This window comes from Colletes gigas, unplaced genomic scaffold, assembly GCF_013123115.1.
Source record: "Colletes gigas isolate AHSC1104 unplaced genomic scaffold, ASM1312311v1 Colletes_gigas_Sc00022, whole genome shotgun sequence".
Taxonomy (NCBI): domain Eukaryota; kingdom Metazoa; phylum Arthropoda; class Insecta; order Hymenoptera; family Colletidae; genus Colletes; species Colletes gigas.
The window spans coordinates 736,966-760,070 of record NW_025106651.1 but is presented as its reverse complement, the minus strand read 5'-3'; the positions used below and the strand labels follow the sequence as shown (position 1 = coordinate 760,070).

Sequence of the window (23,105 nt, the reverse complement as noted above, 5' to 3'; positions counted from 1 at the left end):
AATAGAGTTTGACCATCCCTGGGTGAAACTAATCACGCAGTGGAATAGGGAGACTTATGCACGGCCATTTGTAACAGTTTCAGTCGGTTGTCGAGCCAGTAGATGCAGCAACAGGGGTTAGATGTGCTTTGGCGTAACCACGTCCGACGTGGCGGTCTCTGGCGGGAAGGTTCGTCACTAGTTCGCCGGAAGTGGTGGGAGATAGACCGTAGCGAGAGAGCGTGCGTCTACGTCAGGGAAAGCTCCGAGCTTATTGGTCCCGGTCCATTGTTGCGTATTGATTGCTGCGGAGCAGTGGTATGGTCGTCCGGACACTCGGTCGTTCTCATCGCCGTTGTCGTCGTCGCCGTCGTCGGTGGTACAGTCGAGTAGGTTAAGAAAGCGGGACACGCGTATAGATAGAGCAAAGTTCTCCGTGTTGTCGTGATCGAAAGCGCGTTTCGTCGCGTACGGTCCATGATTCGCGTTTAATACAATATACACATGTAAATACAAGTATATATACATAAATATATACATATAATGTGATATATGAGTGTGTGTGTGTGTGTGTGTGTGCGTGAGTGAGTGCGTGCGAGTGCGCGTACGTGTGATGCGTGCGCGTGCATGTATTTATTTATTTATTTATATATATATATGTATAATATATAATGTGTATATATATACATATGTATGTATGGACGTATGTATGATGCACGTATATATGTATGTATGTATGTGTATATACGTGGACACACGCGTATGTATATGACGTAGTGGTGTTAGTGGGTTGTTTTCTTGTTGTTTTCTATTTCCTCCTTTCGAGATTGGAACTACCTGCAGCATTAGCGGCGGCGGCGGCACAAGCTGCCGCAGAGTGTGACGACACCGACCCGTGGTGATCCTCGGCCACCGAACACCACCGCGGTGACAGGAGGACCCGCGAGAATCCGTGGGCTCTACGGATCCTTAAAGAGACGAACGGGAATCGACGGACGCAGTATGCCCGGAGAATCATCGAGCGCGGCGCCGTGCGAGCAGTGCCAGTCGATCGACGAACAAAGATCAAGATCACTGTGAATCCGTGAAGTGTGGCGCGCGAGGGACGAGAAAAATCAGTGAACTCCGTGTACGGAGACCAGGTGCGATCGGTCCGCGTTCGAGGGGAGGCCAAAGGACCCACGGACAAACGAAGGCGAGAAAGTAAGGGAAGCGCGAAAGGGAAAGAGTGAGTGAGTGATTGAGCGAGCGAAAGCGAGAGACCGAAAAGGCAACCCGAAGGAAAAGTGGAGCGGTAGAGATTGAACGACGGACGAGGGGGGGTCGAGGGGGGACGATAAAGGTGTTTGCTAGAAGAAGTAGTGGACACCGTCGGGGAGAATTCGGGTAAGGAGGCCGAGAGGGTGGTGATCAGTGAGTGCGTACGAGACGGTGAAACGGAGGAAACGTCGGAAAGATAGGGGCGGAGAGAGATCGGCCGGTGGTTAGTGCGCGCGGACCGCGAAGAAAGCTCGTGGTCGCGTAGCTGCAACGAGCCGCGGAAGCTTGCGGAGTTGCAGCGCGGCGTGCGCCCCGTGGCAGCACGAAATTATGAAGCGCATAAAGTGTGCCCCGCTGGCCACCGTTTTTGATAGCCGCCGGTGAATGTGTGACCCGGGGGCAGCAGAGATCCGCCGTGATGACGACCGAAGAGACGACCGAGCAGCCCCCGGTAGACGACTGCCTAAAGGAGCGGAAATGGTGGTGCTTCCTGCTGTCGAGCATCTTCACCTTCCTCGCCGGGCTGCTGATCGTGCTCCTCTGGCGTGCGTTCGCCTTCCTCTGCTGTCGCAAGGAACCCGAGTTCGCTCCAAATGACCCGAAGCAGAAAGAGCAGAAGACGAGCCGCCAGGGCAAAGAGTTCGAGGGGACTTTTATGACCGAAGCCAAGGACTGGGCCGGTGAACTAATTTCCGGACAAACCACCACTGGACGTATCTTGGTAAGTGCCTCTACCCCCGATCAAATCTTTCGCCGATCTTACACCGAGACTTGGCAAAAAGAGATTACCTTGCAAACAGATCGTACATTCAATTTATTTTAACGGCAACAACCTCGATTAGAATAGCAATTTCTACCCAAATCAAACAAATTGCCTTGCAAATAGATCACGATTTATTACGGATTTTATTATCTTAACATTTTTGCTCGAATGTTAGACCAATGTCCAAATCAAAAAAATCGCCTTGCAAATAGATCACGATTTATTACAGATTTTATTATCTTAACATTTTTGCTCGAACCTAAAACCAATGTCCAAAAATTATTTGCAAGCCTTGTAAAATTTCCTCAGTGAACGTGGTTGTCGGATGGTCAAATCAAGGAGATTGTTTTTCAAATAGATTTGAATACACGATTTATTACCGATTTTATTATCTTAACATTTTTGCTCGAACCTAAGACCAATGTCCAAAAATTATTTGCAAGCTTTGTAAAATTTTCTCATTGAACATTACGCGAACGTGAAATACGTGAAACCTAGGCGGACAATGTACTTCCCGATTAGAGTATATGTAACTCTTCATCGTGGTGTTTGTTCGAGCTTACAGTAGTAATTATTTGGGTGTAAGCCCAAATGTTCAAAACCGCCTGGCGCTTTAGGAGATTTAGCAGGAAGAGATTATCTTGAAAACAGAGTACGGTTTGTTGTACAATTTATCTTAATAACAACAGCAACGTGAACTTAAAACGAAATGGATAGCACGTTTCTTAGCAAAAAGAATTGTTTCGCTAACGGTTTATTCTACTATTTAACTTAACTTCTGTTGAAAGCTGGATGAGGAATAATTGTTTCCTCGTTATTTATACGTTCGTTAATTAGTAAATGCTTAAAGTAAATAACGATGTACCGAACCTGCAGAGATGTTAAATGTCCCCATGAGGAAACATCGTAAAATTTATTCGGCGCACTTAACACGGATTATTTTTATCGATTTCCTAAACGAATACATTATGCAACAAAGGGTTAATAACAACGTGAATTTGGAACAGGCCAAGCGTGTCAGTAATTGACCATTTAAAAGAACATGAACATAAAAGCTTATGTATTACATATAAGTTTACAAAACCAGATGAAGATTTTTACTTGATTACCTTACAACGCTATAATTTATCAAATGTGCATTATGCAATTATGCCAAATTTTCTGCAAAAACCTTAAAATGTTTCAGTAGTTGACACTTGTCGAGGAGCTAGTGCTTGACCTCTTTTAGATTCAGTAGTTGATCTCTTGCACTGTTAGAGAAAATATGTAAAGAAAATTCAGCAATATTGAAAGCATTGCGTAACAAATTATTTATTTCTGTTTAATTTACTAAATAATACAAGTATTTTTCTGCATATTTAACTCTGTAGAATTACTTTTGACTATCTGATTCCTTGTTGTAATGCTAAGACTGCTTCAAAGGTTGTTCAATAACCTTTGAACGGCTCGTATTTTTCTACGGAAACGTTTACGTTGGAAGATACTTATAGTTGTATTTGTCGTAGCAGCACGTAATTTGGGAGAGATGGGTTTCAAGGCATGATTTCGAGAATTCATGGTTCGCGGAAACCGCTCATAAATGTAAACAGAGATAAGAGAGGCTACGTGTAACTATTTGTGTTCATGCAAGTACATAACAATGAATTTCTGTAGCTGAAATGGGGACTTTACCAGAGATAGATCCAGTTGAGCCATTTATTCCGAGCTTAGTATCTATGGGGGCTTTAAATTTATATAAATGAGTTCTTTTAATGGACTGGTTGCGTCGATAATATAAGTTCGAATAAAATTTTGCCCATCATTGGTAACTCTAGCTTCCACAATCTTAGTTTTCATTTATGAATTATTTTTTGCGGTTGAACAAATACGTTTCACTAGGAAAAAGAAATATTCTAGGGTGCTTTGTTCGGATAATAAAACGTTCAAAAAGGAGAATAGTCGGATAGGTAATAAAACATTAAGATAACGAAGGTGCGAATGATGGAGGTTCTATTGTACTGCCCTTTAATATCTTCATTGCACAGCACGTAATAATAATTCAGATTCTAATCTTTACTGTTGATCTTCCTCTTCTTTTCCAGTTCCTTGGATTCCATTGTTTTTCTCTTGGGCATAGGAATTTTCTTACTAGTGTTTTCTGTTTGTAAATTTAGTGTTATTTTCTTTTCATTAATGTTATTATCCTCTAAATTCTTTTCTAATCATTTATATACGGAGCAGTCGTTAAATTTGTGACGATACGACTTTCGAGAATTTATTTTGTACGACTTGAATTTGGTGAGTAGGAAATAATTCTTGAGGGTGAGCACTAATAAATAATGAACCTTTGTTCGTGGAAGGTGTTTTTAAAAATATAGTGGTTTCTTTTGCAGTTGACTGTTTTAGTAAGTAGTAAATGTCGATATATGTAAACTGTAAAATGTAAACGTAGAATGTCCGGAGCCTTGGCGAATAAACGTATTTTTCGACCAAACCAGAGGTTCTTAATAATGGATCGTGGTTCATTGGTAGGCTACACCACGTTGTCCATGTGGGTCACAAATACTGCCCAATTCTTGACTTGTTTTTACGACCTTCGAGTCGTGCCTGACAAATTTAGGAGTGCACGGTACAACTCGTGCAACTTTTAGCGAAGTCTGTCAAGTTGCAACGATCTTGGCCTCTTGTGCTGTAAAACTTTTTCACTTGCTCTCGTACCTTCCTATACAATTTATTACAAAATCTCGGAATCGCCTTACTATAATGGAACCTACGATTAGAAAATAGGTGTACAGAATTCAGTAGATCATCTTTCGTTAAAATAGTCCGAGTTTAAATTCGTTTTAATTTCTTTTTCATTGTGCAGGCGATTGCAATTGGTTCAACGATGGGCAAAATTATTATTTAGGTGAGAATTTTTCCTATCTCTGATTTGTTTTCAAGATATTGCTCATCTATGCTTGTTACCAAGCCGTGTCGTTTCAGGTCAAAAATTAAACTGGACCAGAGCTTTAAACGGATCGTTTCGACTTTATGTCGTGGTATTTGTCAAATTCCTCCAGAATGAGAATTGGCTCGGCTTTAATTCTTCGTACTCGAGTGTCGCCATAGTGGCGGCTATGAAGATTTCTCTTCAGATACGAATACCGTCGTTATTACATTCTGTTTAATAATCCAGAACCAATTAAGTTCAATTAAAACTGTAATTGGTAGCTTCTCCTTCTATATTAATTTCTACATGCCATACGCGAATGTGTTTCTCATAGTAAAATTCCTTCGAGTCGATGTAACTGTTCAAAAATGAAAGATCGAGTGCAAAGGGTCGAATTCAAGTTTTCGTAGTAGAAAACAACTAGAGCGTTCATCTTTTTAATAGTTTACCTTTGATATTTTTTACATTTGCATTAAACGTGTAAATTTGTTAGTTTGGAATGAACAAATTGTTTTAGTAAGTCTATTCAACAAGTATTAAAATCACAATAATTCCTAGGTGAGTATCTTACGAATTTCTGTAGCAGATTTTGGAAATGTATAGTCGAAGAGATGGAAGGTTGAGAACTCCTGTTACAGTATAGATTGTACATAGAGAGTACCCTTCAGAGCGAGGCATGCTGACCCAATAAACTGTTGACGGTTCGTGTTGTCGCATTTTTTTCTATCCAATTATTGTATCTGCTTTGCCAAGTATTAATCGTTGAATTCATTCATATCGATTTCGTAATCACTTTTACCTTCCGTGTAATATCTTTTATTAGCTCGTTCTTATAAAAGCTCAACCGATATTTCTAAATCTCTTCTTTTACTGTACCAATGTTGCTAATATTTTAACCAATAATATATTCGCAAATTTGAAGATTCTTAGATTTTAGGGAGCTCATAAAATTGTTAATTGAAACGTGTGTAATGTCAGTAACCACAGCTTCCTCGATATACAATCATGATTATTTTATCTCAGTTTCTAGTTTTAAATTTTTATTTTAGGTGTCTATGGGAGAAGTGTTTTATATCACTGTGTAACGTAGTGTTATCCATTAAAAATTTCGAATAATAATACTAGATTGTTTGAAGTAGTAATGGAATGCTTTCGATTATCGTACTCAATCACGTGTATGAAAATAAACGTGAACTGCACGGTGACGTACGAATTTATGATCTAACGTCTTTCCCGGTATTTATCTGGAAACATTATTAGAAATATCTTGAGACCAGGTCATCGGAACGGTATTGATGGGAGAAAGAAAGATCTGCCGTGGAAGGAGTTGCGAATGATATTGGGTCAGACGTTTTAGCCAGCCTTCTTGAGACCTGCGACTAAGCAAAAATTAATCGACATTATCCACATTTTCCTTACTCGTGGCGATACATTCCTCTTAACCCGGAACTGATCTTTCTTTCTTCCTACAGCACATCGTTATAGATCGTTGAATTTGTCGTTTTATTGTATATAACTACTTAAAAAAACTATATGATTACATTAGGAAAAATATCGGTTACATTTTATCCAATGGTAGTGTAACGTTTTTAAAAAGCTTTTTAACATACTCCAAACTTTTACTGTGTCTTAAAAGACAACAAAATTATTTGAAATTCCAGCCCTAGGTGAGTCAGGTTACGTACAAAAGTCATTAATCTATTTTAGATTAGACTTCACTGATAACGTTTGCATGCTTCGTACTTCATTCTCCATACATACCTTCATAGTCTTTAATGTACATTCTTGGTACAACAATTTATTGCACAGAATTTCCATCGTGTGCTACATACATACAACTCTTGCACGTTTGTTCTATACGTCTTCTGCCACCTCACGTTCGCAACTTCCAGGTTACATTATCTTGAGCCATCTTGTCTCATCACGCAATTTATTACTACATTTTTGCTGTCACTTAGCATTTCCCAAACCTTATTTAGGTTTAAGTCGTAACAAGACATTCGTTGTTTTCGTTTAAAGTTTTCCATGAACGAAACTATCAAAAATTGATAGCCTAAATTACAAAAAACATTCAGATTATCTTTTTTAGTAGTTTCGAAGAGGGCACATAAAAATTTCCATAAATTGTGAAATTTTTAGAGTACTTATACGCATGTAGCTAGATTCCATGAATGGAGTGCAATCCTCTACACGACTTGGTACGAGTATTGTATAGTTGGTGAAACAAATACATATAGTGAGGAACTTGAGGCACGCTCGAGAGGTTTGTTAAGTGATACCCTTGCTAGAAACAAGCGACCAAATGTGTTTTTTCTCGCTGAAAAACTGTCTGTTAACTACAAAGCTGCACTTAATGGATTTGGATTAAGATCACTTTCAATCCTTGTTATAAAATTTTACTTTTCTCGTACTTCTACAACACGTTCCTTAGAAAATTATTATTCCGGGATGTCGTAGGATGTCTTTGAAAATTTGAAACCAGCTCTTTCCAGAAAATTTTTATAAACACACATTTGCAATTGTATCCACTCATATTATTGCCTTTAATGCCACAGAACGTAGATAATTGATATGCCACTTTAGAGTCACGCGGGGTTGTAGAGGATTAAAGTGCTAATGTCCAACAGGGATCAATTCTGATACGTCCCTGGATTGTTGATATCCCACACTCAAGGACACTATCGTCTTCGTTTCCTACAGTTTTTTAAACCTCGCTATATTTTCTTTGCCAAGTATTACATAGCTGGTGACCCAGTTTTCGTTCGTGGAACCAGACACGTCGTCGATTGAAGTAGGGTGCAGTTTCTACGCAGTGCGTGTTCTTGCGGGGGTGTGTTTAGCCTTTCTCAGTCTTGAAGGCCATCATAAATGCATAAACGAAAAGAAAATTATATTAAAGAGGTTCGAAAAAGAAAGAAATGTCGAACATGTCGTTCAAGGGAATGTGGGACGCGTTCAACAGTTAGTTTTGATCGTTGAATAGTTGTTAGAATGATTGCTAACCAACCAAATCTCAGTAAAAGCAACGTGAAATGCATTCTGCGTGAATAACCACTGGACCTTGCATCTTTAAGGCTTGCAAATATTTTTGTGTCTATTGAAATATAAAAGCGTGTCTCAAAGCAAAGATAAATGAATATACATCGCATTCATAATGAATGGTTCATGCAGTAACGTCACTCGTCCAATTAACGGCGACTATAACAGTTTCATTCGACATACGCACAATCGAGGTTAATAACTCCATTTATGGTTGCTTTTCAATTCAGTTAAACACGAGTTAGATATACAGCAATTGTGTTTATTGATCGGAAGTTTTAACGTTGCAGGATTTAGCACTGATCTACTTTTAAAATACCATTGCAGTTACCGTTCACATGACGTGTGCACTTGTTTGGAAGCACTGCGTCATTTTTATGCCCGTAGTTAATTTCTATAGTTTGTCCTAATTCGATAGAGCATATATGTGTATTGTGGTAAGGAGCGCGTTTCTAGGTTGAACGACGACGTGCAATTCAAACAAATTTGGCGTTAGGAACCTTTACGTTTTCAATTATCAATTAGAACGCATCTCGTTAAAACTTTTCCCGACGATCCTACCTGGAATTGCTTTTATCGGAACTGTGGGAAGCATCGAAGTTGTTGCACGTTTTTCTCCTAATAAGCGTCGTATCGATTGGTAGTATTCGATTTTTTATGAAATTTAGCATATAAACAAAGCATTGAGATATATTAAACATCTTTCTATCGGTTGATATTCACGTTCAAGAAGTATTGACTCAAATTTCCGTATGAAATATTTACTGAAACGTCTCAAATCTTAATGGAACTAAGAGAAAGTATCAAATATGAACTTTTGACAGTAGTTTTTATTCTTTAAACACGAACATCAGCTGATGAAAAAAATACGTTTTGTCTATTCTATACTTTTTAATTTTTATTGTCACGACTTGGACTCATGTAACGTTTGTCACAAATGGACTCATAATTTTTGTCCTAAGTATCCCAGAAACTCGTAAACCTAGAAGTGTTTAAATGCGAGAATAAATGTTTACTCGAATGTTCTGGTGTACCTGGAAAGTTGTTCGTGTGATTTATGGGAGTTAAATGCAATAGACCAATCTGGTAGTCTGAAGGCCTTGAAGTTGCTGGAATGGCGTCCTTCTGTTTAACACCAAAACAAGGAAGAAAAGTTCCAGACTCTCTTGGGTCTAGAACCAGACCTTAGCAACTTAGTTAACCGCGGGTAACTAACTTTTTCCGCAAAATAGTTTTTTTTATAGTACTCTTGGTGGCTCGTGGGTTTCACGATCCTCGGTATCCGGCGAGTTCAGTACAGTTTTATGTTAAAATAATATGTGTACTATGCATCGGATCGTTTCATAAGTCTGCGTATTTTTATTTGTCTAAATTGTACACGAAAAAATCTATTTGGCTAAATGATATTATTCGCCTTGCTCATTTTTATTTTAACTATTTACAGAAGACTGAACAGTTATGGATCGGTAAGGCTATGCTTTGCTATACTTACGTTGGATCAAAATTTCGTGTTATTAATTGTGTAAAAACATATGAAATGATCCAATGTGTGAGCATTTATGTTAAAATTAACACGTCTAAACTGTGCACATTCGTCTCAGTTGACCTCGTTTCTGGCAAATAAGTATTCCTGTATTTCAATAATTCTTGTTATACACTGAGCTAGCCTAGAGACTTCGTAGAAGCCTTTCCCCGAAGAAAATGCTCCAAGTGATCCCCTTGGGCTTCAATACAAGCTTCTAAATGTCTTCTCATTGACCTTCCGATACGTTCGAAAATTCCACGCAGTAGTCCAGGTCTTCTTCAAGACATTGTCAGAATAGTTTAACGTAATCTACCCGTACCGTAGGCTGTAAACTTTAGGTAAGCTCACGGCTAAAAATCCATCGGATTTAAATCTGGGAATCAAGGTGGTCAGTTGATAGGTCTCTCGCGTCCAATCCATTTATTTAGAAATCGTTCATTTAAGAATTAGCTCGCCAAACGACTAAAACGAGACGAGCCACTGTCGTACATAAACCGCATATGACGCACAATTTCGAGTGGGAAATGTTCCAACAATTCATTGAACTCGTTTCATAAAAAGTTGGCATAATATTCGTCAATTAATCTTCCGCTTGTAAAAAATGCTTTGACTAAATGGTCGTCGATTATTTCTGCCCATACGTTAAACGTTAAACTGATGTTTATGTCTTGTTTTTGTGATGGCGTGCAACCATTAATCGTGCAGTATTTTCTAAATAATCACGAGTACCATGTTTTCCATTTTTGCAACAATTTGAGTGCTACCATTATTATTTAGATCATGCAAATCTACCACCGATAGAAGCATGTTTTCAGAACGAGCCACTATTCCACGAGCACGTAGTTTTTCGATTGTTTTCCTATTTTTGGCAAACGTCTATTAGGAAAAGATTTCGTGTGCACGTGCTTGCCAAAACAGCGTTGCAATCAACAAGACCATATATTAAGCGCATATCTCCCATTTTTGCATTCGTGCACTCCACTTCACTTTAATACAGTATCGCTATACACGAAAACTTTCACAGAGACGTATTAAAAGTAACTGATAGGCACAGAATTTATTCAGAAAGTAAACTGACGTGATTTGTAGAATATTAAGAGCGTATAAACGGTTGACACATTTATAAATAACAGTTTTGACTGAGAACTATTGAGTTATAAAAGTGCCTATAACTATATATAGGACGCAAGGTTAAATTTAACAAATGTTTGTACAAATTTCTTTCATTATTTTTGTACATTGAATTCACACATGTATTAATTCCCCCGTGTTTCGATACGTGTATGGTTACTTTTTATTTTTAATTTTATTTTGTCTTATCGGCACGAATAATATTATTTAATGACAGCTACCACGCGTTCTTAAATAATTTTCTATTGTTATTTAAACTTACTTTCTGTGTTCTGCAAATACTTGTTAAGTAGGTAACATTTATGTAATGGCAACGTGTCTTACAAAGAACGGCGTAGGTTTCTCTCTAATCTAATCCAACTGCGATTTCCCGGTAGCTGCTATTACTTGAACGAACAGCTGTATTGTACTCTAAAGCAAGCGACGTATGTCTTACTTCTTGCAATAAGTTTTATCGAATTATAGAAAACCTCATTTGGTTTACAATTCTCGATGCTGTTTCTGAGATTTTTTTGCTTACGTGAATTGCAAGCTATTAAATACTTTAAAGAATCATGCGCATTAAATTTGCGTTAGTTTCAAAGAAATTTGGCGACGTTACAAGTGTTCACAGTCAAGAAATGTGAATGAATATACAATTTGAAGTAGATTCAAAAGGGGGATTAAAGATAACTGTCCCTCGTAAACGTAGATTAGTCGAATAATTTGAAATACGTTAGAAAGATAAATGTAGAACGTATTTGTCTTTAGTAGCGATTAGGTAGTGTAGAATTATTGCTAACAAACGTGCTAGTGATAAAATAGCAAGAATAGTTAGGCGGAAACAGAAATTGTATCGAGTTATTAATTTCGGGCTGAACGCGTCTGATCATTATCCACCTTTTCTACTTGCGTTGTTGTTTTTAATCATTAACTGTGGTATTATCTGTTATAATTGATTCTAACTGATTAGAAAATAGTAGTATTTACGGAATACAGATATTCAAATACCGTTATCAACATTTATAAACTATAGACGCTTATTTAAGTAGAAATAACAGATAATGGTCAGGCATAATCGTCGATTTGTATTTTTTCGAATCTGACGCTAACACACGTGTACAGGATACTTTAAAATTAATAATCTTATAGTGTACACTGTATTTTTTATACTTAAGAATTACGCAATGGCATTTGTCAGTATATTTAAACTATTAATTTACAAATTGTTCAGGATTGCTAAAAATGAGTGCTCAGTTAGTGAAATTGAACCAAAAGTCACGCCTAAAATTTAGATCCAAAGGGATTAGTTTTGAAAGTTAATTTTTTCGAAAACGGAGGCTCGTTTAAACAAATTTTTCTTTCCATTTTCGGTGTATTTACGCAGCTAGACCCATTTGTACCACCCATCTCGTATACCTGTCGTGGCCATATAACTAATAATACTGGCCTCACACAGGAATACTTTTAACAATAGTAACAATGGCGCCGCCTTTATTCTTGTATTTTACATGAAGACATACGAATGTATACAGATCGTAACAAGAATGAATAATGCAGACAGAGTAGATGAGGTTGCGCGAACCGCTGTTTTGAAATCTAACCCAGTTATTTTGTTTCTTTGCATAATAATAATAATGCCGTTTTTACGATATACCGTTTCATAGTATATTAAAATATAGGGTACGAACGATCGAAAACTGAAATTAAACTGGAAAATTATAATGCACGATTAGTGGAACGACGAAGAAAGCGAACTTGGCTTTTTCATTCATCGATTTATTTCTCGTTTAAGTAGTCAGTGGCGATGTGATAAGAGCATCACGTAATGTCGTTAATTCAATGCCATATTGCCTTGAGCATGCATTGTCGCACGAATGTATTTTTACGCTGTTGCATTGACGAAGGACTTTATCGATTCTTGACTACATCGCACACGCGTTCTCTGCGCGCAGTTCTCAAATTATGCGATGACTGTTGTTCGTTTGTCGCGTTATTGCAAAGAATTCTTGACACAGTTAAATAATTATATCAGTGTCAGTGTTTATATCACAATGTTTTAAAAAATAATGCTCGAAGCGACATTTTCAAATGCTAATTTTCCGCCTAGCAACGATCCAGAAATGTATTTTTCACGTCTTTGTCATTTCCGTACGAGTATCGGGAACATATTTTTAGAGATCGAGAGTCGATCGATGTCCCTCGATTCGTTCGACCGTCCGAAATGTTGGGTAATTCAACGAGTTGCAGGGTTTCGGTACCGCGCTAAGCCATAAATCACTCAATCAGGGGTGTGACACTGATCCCACTCGAAGAACAAAGGAAATTTTGATCAAAACGCGAGCCATTAGGCGCGAAGCTCCTGCCAAATCAGGAGATCCTCTCGAGGCTATAAATTCCAGGGATATCCGGAAAGATCGATTATTATCGATGAATTATTAATTATTATTGCTCATTATTAGTCCAGTATCAGTTATTAATCAACGGGAAAGGTGAGTCAGATTTAGATATTGCAAATTCATAGCTTTATTTCACATTCTAAACGTTGACCATAGATTCTCAATGCCCTGAATTATTATTGTTTAATGCAGATAGGATCAAACTCCGGAAAGCAGCGACGGATTATCGCGCAGTCGTTGGAGTTGTATGTCCAGCGTTTCTTTAGAAATTTATAGTTCACACCTTATAATTTAATTTAAATTAAATTTATAATTGACATTTTGTTATGATTTTACTCTATTGCCAAATGTTAGGCGATTCAGGTGTTTGTAAACTTTGGTTTCGATTTTAAGAAACGATAGCATATCACAACATGATTCGATATCCCCCACAAAACAATAACTGACCCATTGGTAGAACAGGTTCGAATCCAGTTATGAACGATTATAAACTGTGGTGAGAGTTAGAAAATATGGCCTTGCGTAGTTTCTCGTAGAAATTTGGATAGTTTGGGGAACTCCCTGACAGAAGCAACTTCTAAAATAACCGTGGAGACCGTGCATGCTGCTATGGCCAATTAGTGGTGTCGTTTGTAAGTCTGCATCGCTTGCAAGAGACGACCTTTTCGAACAATATCGCTAACTTTAACCACAAATTTTCGTTAAAGACGATGATTAAACATTTTTTTATCCTTCTGGCTTACACAGGATAAACTCAACGGGAGTGTTATATTATTAGTCGATTATATCGAGCAAACGTAAAATGATAATTGTCCAGATTTTGTTACAATAGACTCGCGCTTGCGACGGAACAACGACCAAACACTTGGAACAGAGCTTACGACGGGGATACATTCATCGAATTTGTGAATCTATAACTATCGTTACAACGCAACAGTTGATTTGTAGGAAAATTCGCGAGAAGTCAATCAGTTTGCTGAAGGAAGGGGTGAGAGGGATGGGAAATCCGGTGACTCGGTGCACGTAAAGTCGTCGCGTACCGTTACAAAGGACGTTAGCTAGCAACTAACGTTTCGACCGTGCTTATGACCTAATTGCAGGCGCAGCAGAAGACGGGTTCGATTGTTGCACTAAACCAAATTAGCGGCGGAGACGGAACACGAAGCGACAATACGATTTCGGACAATTTGTGCATCGGAACAGGACGAATATCATAAAGGGGCATTCGACATGTTACAATCTGATTTCACTGTACACGTAAAAGTGACGAATGGATTTGTGAAAGATTCGAAACGAACGGTTCGTTACTCGGGTCCGATCATATTGATTTATTTTCAAGTATCTGCGGACTGATATTTGAGATATTTGCGTATATAGTCGGATGCCGGTTCTTTTCATCTTAAGTGGTTCGAGTGTTTCACCACTCGACGGGAGTCACTTTGAGTAGAATGAATGCGAAAACGTGCGCTTTCTAAGAAGATCGCCAATTGTTGAGGCAATTTAAACGTATCATTACATGTATCAAAACACGCCTTTACGTAACTCGCTAAATTATGTTACGAAAATAATAAATCATCCGTTCTTGAAAGCTCAAAAGCTTGAAAGCAAATTTTAGAATCTTTTTACGGTAATATTGATCTTTAAAAATAATTTCTTTCTACACGATTTTATATTAATTTCTGATGACGACCCAGATTAAGGTTGGAACGTTTTTAATAAAACGGTTGAACGATTTGAGGAGCAATTAAGCTTTCCGAACTTCCATAGAAATTCCCGGAGTGAATTTGAGTTTGATTTTTCTTTCGTTTTGTCTCAAGATGGCGGACGAAATCGTTTGTTTGAAACGCGAGGCGAAGCGCAGATTGCACCGCGGCATTTCGGCCAGCGAAGCTTTTTCGAAATTGGGTTTAACGCGGAGTGCCAGGGTAGACACAGTTGGGCCGTTTCATAGGAAAGTCATAAATGGGAACGGCGTCATAATGGTATTGCAGAGACAAAACCGGTGTATATATAATACATGCCTATTTGTGCAGGATTATATACGCGTTTCATTTGCTGCGAGAGAGGGTTCTGCATTGAATGCAATTCAAGGCAGTGGGCGTGCCTTCGCGACTGTAGTTTATTAGCATTCACGTTAATCGTTCACTGTGGGTGATACAAACGTGTTTATACGAACGATGAAAGACCGTAGAATTCTGGAGAAGTTGCGTTCGAATAAACTTTCAATTTAAGCAAATTGTATTTCAAACTGAAAAGGTATTCTCTTTCATAATTAAACGCAGGTTGAAATATTTTCTTTGTCGGGAGAAATTCATTTATATTTTTTAATGTCGTGAAGAAGGCAGGAGAGACAACAAAGTTTCGTCTTGCGATATGAATTTTTTATAGTTGGTTATACCGTAAGTTGTACAACTGTGTTTGATACGCCAACTTGACAGATAATTATAGGGTGTGTCGGGTTGTTCTACAACTTGTACAACGCGATCACGTTGGATATCAGAACGACGCTGTCATAAAACCTGACTTACTAGAACTTCGATGAATGGTAAGTTGGAACGTACGTGGTCATTCAACGTCCGTGTGGGTGGATTCTCTGCACGATGCAAACTTCGGAAAAGAAGTGTTGAAATGCAGCAGAATACGATACAGAAAGTCTGCGACTTTTGAAAAGAAGTCTTTAATGTCATACATAGCCTGCAGATATAGGCCTCTTCAGAAGGCCACTCTCTTCCCTATTTCTTCTTATTTCTTCGCAAACTCTACTTCGCTATATTCTCACCGTTTTCTTGGGCATTGCTGTTACCATAGTAACGCGCCATTTTCTTCTTTCGATAAACTACTTCTCACGAAATATGACTCTTATTGAACGTAATTACAGCATGAATAATCAAACACTTCGCTATCAGTTCTCATAAATTTAGTTATATCTGTTCAAACCTTTATCGATTAACATTCCTTCGACTTTGGTAGGGAATACTAATTCGAATAATGCAGCATATGAATTATATCTTTTTCCTACATATTGTTATTCTGTGACAAGGAAATAAATTCACAGTAGAGAAATTAATAATATTTATTTTCGTGTTATTCGTTGCATACAATTTTATCGGATGAACCTTCATAATCATAATCATAATCGTCATCGTTATCTAAATTTCTAAAGATTTATTTTTCGTAAAATTCCTGTATTCGATACCTAAAAGACTGACACCTGCGAGAAATGGCCGTCGAAACCTGATCGATGTCTGGCAGAAATAGTTTGAAGTATCGAGTATTGACCCAGGTTCGCCATCCGGGGATTGAAAATGTTCTATTTTTTCTTTGTTCGCTCGAACGACGATAAAAATACGGAAAATATGTTTTCGGATCAAATGTCAATGCATCGAATGCATACACGTAATGCGAGTCCACGGCAGTATAACCACCTCCCGGGAACGTATAGTACAAGCAGCATAAATAAATGAAGAAGCATGGCTAGTGTACTTTAACTATCGATCGATTTCGGTGGTTGGCACTATTCCAGAGAGCGGCACTTTAAATTTCGAATATTACCGCTACACGTTGTGTAAAACGGTCCGCCTGATTATATCGGTAGCTTCGAAATAAGCACGTGGGCTACCCATTAATGAACGTTCATTAACTTTTCGAATAATGGCCCGAATAAATTTTCGTTCGTGGCTGGCGCAAGAATTATTGTACCCGAATAAGGCTTCTATCTACTAATTACAGTACGGGCGGAGCAAATATTTTTGTTATTGTATAGAACTGGGTTTTATAATTGAAAACGTGCCCGCTTCTGAACGTTTCAATGTACAAACGATAGGATTAAAACAATGCTTTACAAAACCGTTACAATTCGTCGAAAATACGATCATGAATTCAGAATGTTTATTTCGAAAGTACAATTCGATAAAGTTTAATTATAATGAGTTTCTAGTTTGGAACATCTAACGCTGTGCTTGTGCTTTCGAAGTTCTGGAAACGCAATCATGTTTTCGATGAATTATTATGCTCCTGTATAACCATTGCTTCAACTTCTTGATTTATTCATCGAAGGAACAACGATCTCTGATCCTTTATGTGCAATGATTATTATTATCTTTGTACGCACGTGGAAATATAGGAATGTATATAAAAGTGAAATAAAACTAGAATGTGTGCGCGAGAGAAAGTGTACTTAAAAATGCTATTATAAAACCTAACCTCAAACCTACTGTGAAGTAGTTAAAAATGTACACCAGATGTGTAGTCATAAAGTTTCTGAAATAGGGACCACGGTAAGCCTTATGCTGCATTTTGGACCTGAAAGTGTGAAGCAATTTCCACACACGTATGTAAAGCACTTGCTTTATCATTTGGGTATCGCTTTGCCATTTGAGTGTGTCTCAAGTACCTCGCAGTATACCTTCCACAGAGTATCGGAGTTTCCACAGTTACTTTGACTACAAGTATCGAAATTACGTAATTCAGGTTCCTTTTTAAGGCGTTCCCACCTGGTTATTAAGCTATAAATAGAACCATTTGATTTCTTTCTGTAAAAGCTTTCTATTCATAGGACCGATAAATACAAGTACATCGGCCATGGAATGAGTTCCTGTGCAAAAGTAAACTAAAATTGTAAAATAAAATGTTAGCGTACGAATAACTGATTAACGTTATCTTTATATATTGGAAAACATTTGTGATATAATAGTATTCGTTTTAAGCGTGTGTCTGTAAAACTGGGTTACTTTTGACCCGTACTATTTCACGTTAGAATTAGAAGATTAAATACGGTCGTTGATGAAACTGCGTCTTACGTTTCTTTAACTCTTCTTTCTTTCATTGTATCGTTAAACGATAACTCGTATTTCTCATTAGTAGTTCAACGATCATAATTTGTTTCATGATTTCCCTTTATTCGGTCAGAGCATTGTCCAATATTTAAACTTCGTAAGTATGTACTCTTTTCGTTTCGATCGTTAATTGCTTTGCTACTTTTTTATAGAAAGACTATTGGAAAATCTAGTTCAATACATTAAAATAAAAATCTGATGAAAGTGATTCAGCTCTGTCTTACAATATACTGTCGAACTTTCTGCCATTCGACGATTAATTTCGCGTATTGAGTCAACAGAAAACAGATTAGTTTATATCATCTTTCTTTTTAAAAGTTCTTTGTTTTAAAATTACAAAATTATGTAGTAATAAATCACTAATAAATTTTCTATTGTCATTTCCAATCCATTTGGAAAAATGATACGCGCAAATAGGTGTCTAATTTAAAAAAATTTTTGACTATTTTGTCCGTCGCTGATTTCAAGTAACCTCAACAATAATAAGTCTGTCCTTTTCTGGTAAATGGGCTACTTCTATCGCCAGATTCACCTCTGACGCTAGCAGCATCCAAAGACTCCAGCCTGGAGCATGGCAACAAAGATGTAGGTTACTGGGTTATCACCACCATTCGTGGCTCATCCTTCTTCATTGCCGGAAGCTTTTCCAACCAATTGCTCCTTCGAAAGGACAACGGCAGGGGGGGAGGGGGGAGAATGCCGTGGATCCTGAAGTCATTCGTGCACATAATTCTTCTATGAAGAAACGTTTTCGGTACGGATCGGCAGAATTTACGTTCCACTAACTAAGTGAATATGAAATTCTTTAAAAAGGTCACATGCATTGCAAAACAAGACGCTGATAGAAAAAGTAAAGACACGCAGGAAATAGGAGGTACAGAGGGATACAAATTCCTTTTTCAAAAATCTTTAACATTCATAATTACAGCATAAGACAGTATTATTTATTTATTTTCTGTATTATTATTTTTTCTTTCAAAGTAGATACTTATTTTAATTAATATGAAACATTGGATTTCCATAGTATTATTTAATTTTATTTGGTTTAATTTAACAATTTATTTTAAGGTGAAATAAAATAACACCATATAAGTTTGAATAATGTTACGGAATTTTTAACGAGAATATAACACTTCATAGAGTTCTCAGTGCCTACAATATCGACCAAGTCGTAAATAATTAGTTATTATTACTGGCATTAAAAGGCCTGCTTGACAGTTTCATTACGTTAATAGTATTATAATACCTGTAGAAACATCCTTATCTTCCTCTTTAAAGTAATGAAAAGTATATATTTTTACTTTGAACGAAAGCTTTGCAAGAAAACAACCTAACGCTTATTTGTTATCATAATACCAGCTGTTGTGAGCCATAACTTACAACATGCAAAGTAAACTGGTATAAAAAAAATCCCATTCATCGCATCAAAGCTTTTGACGAATATTACCCATATTATTTCGAATTCTCTAATCTGTTTGCTTGACTTAGAGCAGCACAGAGGGTATTTTCTTTTAGTACGTATAAGCTGAACAGTAATAGTCTCCTTCAAAGCAGCCCCCTACTGAGAATAATATACACTCGTTCCAACGTTCATGCCGCTTCTGAAAACAATGCTGGAAGTCTTCTAGTGAGAGGCTATTGAGCTCCCCTGCCACGTTCGCTTTAATTGTGTCAGCGTCATCAAATCTCCTCCCTTTTTGCTCCATTTTGATTCCGGGTAACAGGGGAAAGTCACAAGGGGTCAGTGTCTGGGGAGAACGATGGACAGAGTTCCATAGAAATCTTTTTTTTTCCTTTTTTAATAAAAAATTGTTGGATCGAAAGGGCATCATGCCAAAATCCTCGGTTAGAATTGTTAGGCACGAACCGAGGGAGACGTTTACCTCGTCAGCAACCTCTCGAATGATTAAACGGCGATCAGCAAGGATTTTTTTCGCGAACACGGACAACTTTTCCTCATTACGCGCTGTTCGAGGCTGACCTGAGCATGGATCATCTTCCAAAGATTCTAAGCCCCCTTCAAATCTTCTAACGCGTCGGTGTATCGCTGTTCGACTTAGGCTGCCATTGTCGAAAGTATTTCGTGACACGTCGAAGCTGGTTTTCAGGTGGAAATTGAATTCTTAATAATTTTTTCGCACACCCTGACGTGTATTGATCGTCGAATATCGCGGATAGTTAAATTTTAGATCGAATATCCGGAAGATTAAAATTGTTTTAAAAGAAGTAACGTAATCGAATGCTCGTGTAGAAGTTTAAGTATTTTCGAATACCTTAACCAATGTGAATTCTCGCCGCTCACGCATCGATCGGCGTTAAATCGCGCGTAACGGCGCGTAATTGTATTAGATCGTAGAGTCGAGCGCGATAAGCGTAGCCACAGATGCAAGAATAAATGCTCGAGCATGCTCAGAAATAACTCATTTGCGAATGCAAAAACGGAGGTGACGCTCGCTTTAATTGCAGATGAAACGCCGTGATTTCATCGTCCATCGTTTCGTCGAATGTATAATAGTTTTCGGTGCATCGAGGCGTTGTACCATTTGCCCCAAAACCGACAATCTGACCTATCGTAACTCACTATAAATAAAGATTGCTGTTCTTATTTTAGCGTGCGAATTAGCGTTGGTCTCGAGGAGACTCATCACGAGTTGCCCTCGCTATTTTCGTATCGTCAGATACATATAGTGCAGTCGAAGTGTCTAGGCGACGCTATCAAACATTTCCGATCGATGCCCACGATAAAATATTAAAAACCTTATATTTCGATAACACTGACATATATTTTGCTGTTCTGCAAATTAACCGTCTCTGTGCACTTTTCAGTGTAACATTCTCGACTTCGACGCGTATTGTGGCCAACAAATTTTTTTAAATATAATTCCTTTTTGTATTATGCAATTGTTCTTAAAGTGGTAAGATATATTATACACTTTATTTCTTTTATTTTTATTTTTCATTGATGATATATTCTTAAGTCTAAGTTTTGTATTATAGTATTGTTTCGACCGTAGTTTAACAAGTTTTCTAAGCAATTGGTTATTTACATATTTTATTTTTAAAGCATTATTATTTATCCCTATTTCAATCAAACTTTATTCTACCTTCTTAACTCAGAAATTGGAGTTTTAATTTTTCAATTTTCAGGTTGCATAAAAATCGCAAATTGATTTGAATTTTACCAATAAGCTATCGCATTGTGCATGCTAATAATCGTGTACCAACTACAGCGTGGGTTACGGACAATAATCTAGGCCAAAGCGAGAAGAAACGATCCTAAAGAATCTCTAATCGTGTATGTACATCGTTATAAAAACGGTGCTGAGTAATTTGCAAATAAATGAATATGTATCAAGTACGTGCCTAGCGGTAACGAGGTGAATAGTCTTTATCTCGCCGTGGCTCCAAAGTACACTGAATCGGCCAATATAAGGGCATCCCGAATTAAAACGTACTAACAATATTTTAAGTGGCAAAAAGTAGAAGGACGACTCGTTGCCAGGCAAGAAGTTTTACATCCCGTGATGGCATACTCCCAAGTTTTCGTCGTTTCACGCCGACGCCAGATTCGACCGAGTTTTTCTTACTTAACTATTAATAGGAATAAACGCGAAAATAAGCCCTGAAAATCTATCGGCAATGAAACGACAGTGTCACGCTAACGTAGATGCAGCGTCCTCCCTTCTGTCATTCTGTGTTCAACATCCTAAATAAATTCCAAACAGCAATTGTTGCGCTTGGTTTCGAGCAAAATTACTACTTGTACTTTTGTTTTATAGAAACAAGATTAATATTCAAATCAACGCGTGTTTGTTATTAGTGAGAAATAATAATTTTAGACATGCAATTGTGGTTAATGTGTTCATTGAAATATATTCACTATTGCAGGAGTTATGGACATTTGAAAATTGGACCACTTTTATGGGGTTATTCTCACTTTACGGGGTCAAGGAACAATTTTTTCATTATTATTAGAATATCTACATATTCTTCACTAAAATACACGTTGTTTGCTTTTTTAAACATTAACATCCTTCAATCCGTTCAGAAGTTATGACGTTTCAAAGATTCGCATGAAATTTCAGGGTAGCATTTCTGGCCAGAAAGTATATTTTCGGTAAAGAATTTTTTTTATCGAAAGTGCGTAGGAATTCGAAGGTATATGTAATGACTAAATATGATTGTAATTGACCCCTGCAACTAAACATAATTTTTTTAGAATGATTTAAAATTTTTTATTTCATCGAAAAATTTATCCATTTACTGAATTTTTTTCTCGAAAATGTGTAGGATTTCGAGGGTATGTCTATTGACCAAAAATGATTGTAATCGACCCCCGCAACTGAAAATAATTTTTCCGTGAATGATTTGAAATTTTTTAATCTAATTCTTTAATAACTTTTTAACGAAGCCTCAATCAACAAATTAGTATTCTTGAGTTTCGTCTTATTTTTGCCTCTAGAATTTCCCATTAAAATTTTTCGCAGACGTGGCCGAACACCCTGTATACCTACAGGGACACGCAGATTCCTTTGCGTTGTCTCTGCTATTTTTCACTTATTTTCCCTTATTTTGAATTATTAATCTTAATCTAGTTCTTTCAATTTCATTATGAAAAATAGAATCGTTGTGCTCACGCTCAACGATGCTACAGGATTGTCGCCAAAAATTGCACGTGGTCAACTAGGCGTAAAATTTCGGATGTGAACGTTCGTGTTCAAAACAATGTTAAAATTTTTTCTTAAAACAAGAGATACCTATAGAAAATAATGGAAAGACATAAGGCGTGAGAAATACTGTACGAAGTTTTAGAAATGTAATGGACTTTTCAAAACGAAAAAGTTTGAGAACCGTTGCCATAAGGAATCAATGCTGGAACCGATATAGAACAACTACAGAATCGATACACAACAGACACAAGACCGATACTAGAAACCGATATAAACTAGAACTAGAGATAATGCCTTTGGATGGAGTTCAGGTTCGGTAATCAGAGTTTTTGTAAAAGATTATTTCACCGTCACATTTTGTGTCACACAAAGTAATGAAAAGAACAGGGTCACTTGTTACTTTTTGAACGATTTACTAAGCATCGTGTAACTTTCAATTTATTTATCGTTATTAGTAAAGTACCGAGTCAATTTGTTTGTAATCCTTTCAGAGGTTTGGAAGAAAATTTTATTAATAGCGGTCGATTCCTTTAACATTGCAGATACATTCGGTAATTTCGATTCTTTTTGACAGTCATCTCGAGTACCGGCCCCTCAGAACTGTTTCAAGCACG

General features: G+C 37.4%; 1 protein-coding gene across 6 annotated transcripts in view; it reads left to right on the top strand.

Annotated features, from left to right (window-relative positions):
- Window positions 1–300: 300 nt before the first annotated feature.
- Window positions 301–23,105, top strand: part of LOC122401209 (calcium-activated potassium channel slowpoke) — a 121,333-nt gene continuing 98,528 nt past the window's right edge. For all 6 annotated transcript variants that reach the window (XM_043403203.1, XM_043403205.1, XM_043403204.1 and 3 more), the window contains exons 1-2: window positions 301–485; window positions 806–1,960. In XM_043403203.1, the coding sequence (XP_043259138.1) occupies window positions 1,658–1,960 (303 nt within the window). In that variant the 5' untranslated portion in view covers window positions 301–485; window positions 806–1,657. The remainder of the gene's footprint in view (window positions 486–805; window positions 1,961–23,105) is intronic.